Source organism: Sminthopsis crassicaudata, chromosome 3 (genome assembly GCF_048593235.1).
Source record: "Sminthopsis crassicaudata isolate SCR6 chromosome 3, ASM4859323v1, whole genome shotgun sequence".
In the NCBI taxonomy this organism is placed as follows: Eukaryota; Metazoa; Chordata; class Mammalia; order Dasyuromorphia; family Dasyuridae; genus Sminthopsis; species Sminthopsis crassicaudata.
In genome coordinates, this window is record NC_133619.1 from 637,303,952 (window position 1) to 637,310,130 (window position 6,179).

The 6,179-nt window shown below is 50.8% G+C and overlaps 1 protein-coding gene across 1 annotated transcript; it reads right to left on the reverse strand.

Annotated features, from left to right (window-relative positions):
• Nucleotides 1-450: 450 nt before the first annotated feature.
• On the reverse strand, nucleotides 451-5,494 carry FXYD3 (FXYD domain containing ion transport regulator 3). The gene is made up of 7 exons (XM_074306809.1): nucleotides 4,880-5,494; nucleotides 2,851-2,913; nucleotides 2,057-2,089; nucleotides 1,937-1,960; nucleotides 1,547-1,621; nucleotides 1,402-1,438; nucleotides 451-764 (listed from the first exon to the last, which is right to left on the reverse strand). The coding sequence occupies exons 2-7, from the start codon at nucleotides 2,888-2,890 to the stop codon at nucleotides 752-754; spliced, it is 222 nt and encodes a 73-aa protein (XP_074162910.1). The 5' UTR covers nucleotides 2,891-2,913; nucleotides 4,880-5,494; the 3' UTR covers nucleotides 451-751.
• Nucleotides 5,495-6,179: the final 685 nt, after the last annotated feature.

Consider the following 6,179-nt stretch of genomic DNA (forward strand, 5'->3'; position numbering starts at 1 on the left):
GTATGTTATTCTAAGGTCCTTGATGCTTGGAGTAAGCTGTTCTGCAATGGAGGTCTTTGAGACTCCCGGAAAAGTCCCTGAGGTCTTTGGGACTCTTGGAAGGATATCCTGTGATTTTTAGGGCCTATGGGAGGCTATAATAGGAGTTTTTGAGGCTCCAAGAGAGAACATCCTGGATCTCAGGGCTCCTGGGGAAGATATGATGGGATTTAGGGGGCTCCTGGGAATAAATAGTAAGGTTTGGGGCAGACTGTTCTGGGAGTCTTTGCCTGTGGGCGAGTTATTGTCAGGTTTAGCCAAGCTTCTTTGCTGGGTTATTGGAGGACACCTGGGGTCCGACGCTAGCTTACGCTGGTAGAGACGGGCCAGCTTTTCTAAACTTGCCGCGGGGACCACTCTTTTCAAGGGTTGTCATAGAAAGCAGAAATCAAACATCATCTTCCCAACAAAGACGTTTAAGAGAGGAGGAGTTTATGTGAACCTGAACAAAAAGGGCTCTTCTACAGCCTACATTTCAACCCTTTCCGCCCCCATCCACGCTGTTCTCCCTCTCACTAGACATCTTGAAAAATCTAGAATGGCTTAATTCAAAAACACATGTGAAAAAAAAATGTCCGCCTGGGACCAGGGTCCCCAGAGAGATGCCAGGTCAGTGGTTGTCAGAGGTACAAAAATGTAGGTGAAGGCGAAGTCAGGCAAAGGAACAAAAAAGAGATCGGAAGGGTCGGGGAGGCTGGGGGCAACTCGGCAGTTACTGGCCGGGCCTACAAGTGTGAGGAAGAGAGGAGAGAAAGATTAGATTTTCTAGTTTCTGAACTCATTACTTCAGTTTTCCTTCCCTGTCTTCACATCTACATTTATTTCCTCCCCAATCCAGATAAAGCCTGCTAAACTGGAAGCATTTTCCCTACCTGGTGGGATTTCTCCTGCCCTGGGGCTAGAGAGAAGGAACAGGGGGTGGAGGAGAGGGGAGCAGGTCACACACAGTCCACCCCACCCTGCTTCCTTCCAGTTTCTTCAGGCAGTCACCTCCCCCACATACACACCCAAACCATAGATTTTGAAATTTGGAAGGGACCCAAGGGTTCCTTTGTTGCAACCCATCCCCAAAAGGAATCTTTGTTCTGAGCTCCCAGCCCATCAGGCCTCCATTAAAAACCGCTAAGGGTGAGGGCATTAGGAATTCTGGGATCCCTTGTGCTACCAATGTTTTCCAAGGAAAGGTGAACCTCCCTTTAAACTATCCATTACAGTCCCTGTTTCCATGCAGAGGGAATTTAAGAGGATGGGTCTGGAGAAGGCCCAGAAAGGGGTCCTTCTCCCAGCTATCAGGATTTGGGCTCCTAACAGGGCCACAGATTCTGGGGCAGAACAGGTCAAAGGACAGGCGCTCCATCTTACTTGTGTTTCTGGCCGAATTTGCATTTGCATTTGCCACCTGCATGAGCAAGAAGAATGGAAGAGGGTGAAGGGACTTCGCCCAGGGAAAGCTCACTGCCCCCTTGGTTTCCCAGATCCTCACTCCTCGTTAATTCCCCAGACTCACTCAAAAGAACGATGATACCGACAGCACACAGGATGCCAGCGCAAACCAAGCCCCCCACACGTAGGCTGTGCCAGTCTGTGGGAGAGAGGCATGATGGGTTGGCTTCTGCCCCGTGGCAAGTCTGGCCACCCCTTCCCCTTCTTCAAAGGCCAGCTTACCTTCTCCAAGAAGCCTTCTTTGATTAAAAAGCTCAGAAAGAGCTTAGATGGCAACATCTATCTTGTTGATTTGGAGGTATTTTCTCTCTGGGCCCTGTCTCGTCATCCTTCCCCAGCCCACCATCATATTTTCTCTTTTATCCCTCCCCCCACTCCAGAGTGCAATGTCCCTAACAGCTTCCATCCCCTTTACCCCAGGACCCTGGGTAGGCAAAATCAAGGAAGCTCTTACCATAATAGAAAGGGCTGTCCTTATCTGAAGGAAAAAAAAGACAGAAAATGGGGTCAGGAGAGACGGTACCTGCAACCCCAAAGAAGTTGGGGAGGGGAGTAAGAAATTGGGGTAACTCACCTTCTATGTCATTAGCTTCCAGGACAGGCAGAGCTGTGTGACACAGAGAAAGAGAAAGCAGAGAGAGACTGGGATATTGGTTTCTAAAGGCAATGTGAGACAGGGGAGCTCCTGCATTTCATTTAGTGGGCAGCTCTGGGCATGGGAGGATTCCTGCCTGCTGTATCCTTCAAAAGGGGGGACTGTCAGCTTGCCGGTAGTGTTAGGCCATATGGAGGGTGGCACAGATGTGCCTCAGAATGGGGAGCTCACTCACACTGGCCGGATGGACAACAGTGTTTTATTCATTCATTCTCCTCTTCAAGGTAAGGAAGAGGGGGAAATGAGCCCTCTCCATCCAGTTTTAGTAGACGCCATTTATCGCTTTTCTTAGCCATGTCTAATAAGGTTCATGTGACTGTCCCCCAGCACTTCAGCCCCCGTCACTCAGATCTCTTTTCTCCTGGACTTTGGATCTCCCACTCTCGTTCCAGTGGCTGCTGTTGATTCCAGCATCTTAGAAGCCCTTCCTCAATATTAAATATATCTGATTTTTGGGAGGAGGCAGCATTTTAACCGCCTTTTGGACTTTCTCTGGGAACAAAGACTCCCAATGGTCATTTCAGCCATCTTTTTGACTTTCTTCCATCTACCTCCTACTAGAAAAGTGACTGCCTTCTTTAAATGGTTTATGGAGTGCTCCCCGCCTTGGGTTGAGGGAAATGCTAGAGGATCATGGGTAGTAGCTTTGGGTTCATGTGAAGGAGAAGTCTATGGAAAGGAACAGATTTTCAGTCTCTGACGCTGGCACTCACCCGCCATCAGGAGTAGAATGCCCGCTGTTACCCCTTGCATCTTGGTGTTCAATGGGTTGGACCCTGTTGGGAGGAATCTTAATGGAACACGTCCCTGTCCTTCTTCTTTCTCTCCTTCTCTCCTTCTCTCCTTCTCCCTCCCCCACCTCCCACACAGAACCTCAAACATATGTACACAGGAGCACACCACAGGCAGGAAAGTCTTTCTGTGGAGCCCAGGGTAGGATGATAAGAAGGGAGAGAGCAGATAAGGGCGGAAGAATGAGTGGAGCAGATAAGAATGAAGAGAATGGGAGAATGGAGACCAGCTGGGGGAGGGTAGATGCTTACTGAGTCTCGAACTGAGAAATAGAGTGAGGTTTTGTCTGCTGGAGCAACGGCGAATGGGGTAGCCATGGTGGAGTCTGAGATAGATTTGGGGTAGGGGCACTTGAAAAGGAGGAGTCTGGGGCCAGGTGGCAACATGCCCGTATTCTAAACAGGCTGAGGTTGCCTTCCCAGCCAGTCTCTCCCACAGACAACTTGGAGCCTTAACAGCCCATCCCTTCCACGGGCCACGGGCCAGAGCCTGGGGCTGTCCTGGCATATCTGTCTGTTCTAGGGGGAGATGAAGGAGGTCATGGTCATGGGTGGTTGTGGGTGAGCAGTAGAGCAGAGAGGACAGCGGAACCCCAGGGGGTTGAACTTGCCGCCAGAGCTGAGAAGGAGCAGCCCTATCTAACTCAAGGGAATTCTGTGGATTCTGCCAACCTTGCTATGGCTCTTTGATTTCTGGACTCTTGGAATCCTGCATTTTCCTCCTCTCTGGGCCTTTTCTTATCCTATCCAAAGAGGCAAGACACCCCTGCCTTTGGGAACTATCCCCATGGTCTCTTTCTGAAATTAGTATGGGGGTGGGGTATTTCTTCCACCCTTTCCCTCTCTTAAAGGGTGTCAGCCCTGATCCCGGAGGCAGAAAGGCAGTTTTCTAGTTACTGTTGACTTTTGGGATCTCCATGTTACTGCCAATGTGTCACGCCTCATTTGTGCTACCTCCCTGGGCTGTGGCCCTTAAATCGTGGTCACTCCCCGAGGCTCCCCGGTACTGCCGGCGCCCCTTTACTTTGAGATATGCTGCAGCCCCCCCCACTTCCAGGTGACCACGAACAACATCCTCCACCACATGCATTACTGCCAGAGTACCATGTTAACATTCTGCGTTCTCTTTTAAATGAATTCCCCCCCTCACTTCCTGTTATTCCACCATACTCTGATAACCCTGGTCTTTGCCCTGCCTCCCCTATTATTTCACATTATTATGACACACTTCATTACTTTCTGTTAATGATGTGATTTCCTGGTGACTTTGATATACTCTCCTGCCCTTAATCATGTTATTACTGCATTCCCTCCTGGCCTTTACACCTGATCCTGGGTTGTGATTTAAGATCGCAAGGACACGGCCGAGCGCACGTCTCGTCTCGGTATCTACACCTCAGGGGAGGCCTCCTCCATTTAGTGAGCACATCGGTGCCCTTTCATTCTAACCATCCCGATCCTTTCTTTGCTCTTCTAACAGACGGAGATGGGACTTTCCCAAACCAATTTCTCCATTACAGTCACCATCATGCATTGGGTTACCTCCCTTACTCAAAGTGACCAATAGTACTGGCTTTTCTCCTTTATTCCTCCTTTCTTCCTCCCCTTTAGTGCCCTTGTCACCATTACTTTTCTCCAATACTTTCAAATCCCAAAGTGCTGGGAAAGCTTTGATTCCCAAGCAAATCTCTCTTCTCCCGTTCTATTCAACCGACTGTGGTCTACACAGAGACAGCCCTTCTCCAAATTCCTGCATGGAGGAAGGTCCCCCCAATAGAGGAAGTGAGAAGAGGAGGAAAGCAGAGAAGGAAGGTGGCTCAGGGGAGAGGTACAGAGACAAGGATAACAGGTAGAGGAAGTTAGAAAGTTTGAGCTGGGGTGGGACCAAGCCAAGGCCGAGGAGACCCGGTTAATAAATGGAGTTAGAGTAGTGGGGGCTTCTGGAGCTCACCTGGATGGCAGGACAGAGCTGGGCAGGCAGAAGGCACTGAAGCTGCTGCAGCTGGGCCAGACCCAGCCTCTTTATACAGAACAGACACGCCCTGGGCAAATCTAGGCAGGTAGGGAACAGGTCTGACTCCCTGGGGCTCTAGCAGGGCTCCCCCCCCAACCCTTGCTCTTAAAGGGGCAGCTCAGCTTCTTTTATCGAAAGGTCCCATCAGCCTTAAATCCTCACTGAATAGGAGGATGAGTTAATCTACATAGATAAGGAGAGAAGGAGGCTCTTTGGAAAACTGTGGAAATTCTATGTGAGGACTTTAACCTTTCTCCTCCTCCTAAAGCCCAGCCTAAGTGGAACCAATAATAAAGAGGCCTCTGAAAGAGACCCCTGAGCAAGAACTTGGTCGTTGCTCTGAAGAACCCAGCTATTGCTGAGATCACTCAGTCATGGGGAGGGCCTTGAGATATTTGTGGAGAAAATAGAAGAAGAGAGCCCGGAGACCCCTTCTCGCCCCCTGGGACCCTGGGCCGCAGCCCCACCCAACCAGGCAGCAGAGGCCAAAGTACTCTCTCCCATCCACCCCTTTCCCAGTAAATATCTTGAATTGCTGATTGCTTCCAGGGGCATCTGAGGGGAGTGAAAAACCTCACCCCAAGATAGAATGCCTGGGCCTTGGGAGTGGCCGGGCTGGGTTCATTTTAAGGGTTATAGGCAGAAGTGATATGAGGAAGTGGAGTGCACGTAGTAAGTGGATAATTAACGCTTCTTGACTGGCCATCAACTGAGTGTGGACTCAAGTTCGATTCTTTCTCATCCCTCCTCCCCGCCTCTAACATTTACTCCCCCTCCTCCCCACATTCCTCCAGACAGGGGTCCATATGGAACCCAAGATGGCCCTGGCCTTTCCAGTTGGGGGCAACCACCTCCCCCCCCCCCCAAGCTGCTCCTTCCCCACAGAGAGAGCTTTGTTTGGGGGCTGGACTGGAAACAAGGGGCTATTGAGTAGCTGGCAAAGGATTGGGGTCATAGGGAGGGGGCAGGGGCTGGCAAAGGAGATGCTTCTGTTCCTGCTCTGGTCACCATCTGGAGCTTGGGTGCCCCCACTCTGCCTCCTGGGGTGGGGCCAAGGGGACCACGGGCGGAGGAGAGCCAAGCAGAAGGTTAGGTATGAGGGCGAGGGGCTGGTGGCCAGAGACAAGGCTTGCCACCTCTTAGAAGGTTAAGGTGGTAATGGAGAGAGCTGGGGGAGGGAATTGTTCTGGAGTGGAGTTGAGGGGGATAAATGCTTAGGAAAAATGGCTCAGGGTTG

Bases quoted from the DNA above. Each gene is read 5' to 3' on its own strand.
- FXYD3 (XM_074306809.1), bottom strand. From the start codon at position 2,890: ATGCAAGGGGTAACAGCGGGCATTCTACTCCTGATGGCGG. The intron at 1,961-2,056 runs GTGAGTTACCCC...TTTTTCCTTCAG, and splicing joins GGAAGCTAATGACATAGAAG to ATAAGGACAGCCCTTTCTAT. The intron at 1,439-1,546 runs GTGAGTCTGGGG...TTGCTCATGCAG, and splicing joins CGGTATCATCGTTCTTTTGA to GTGGCAAATGCAAATGCAAA.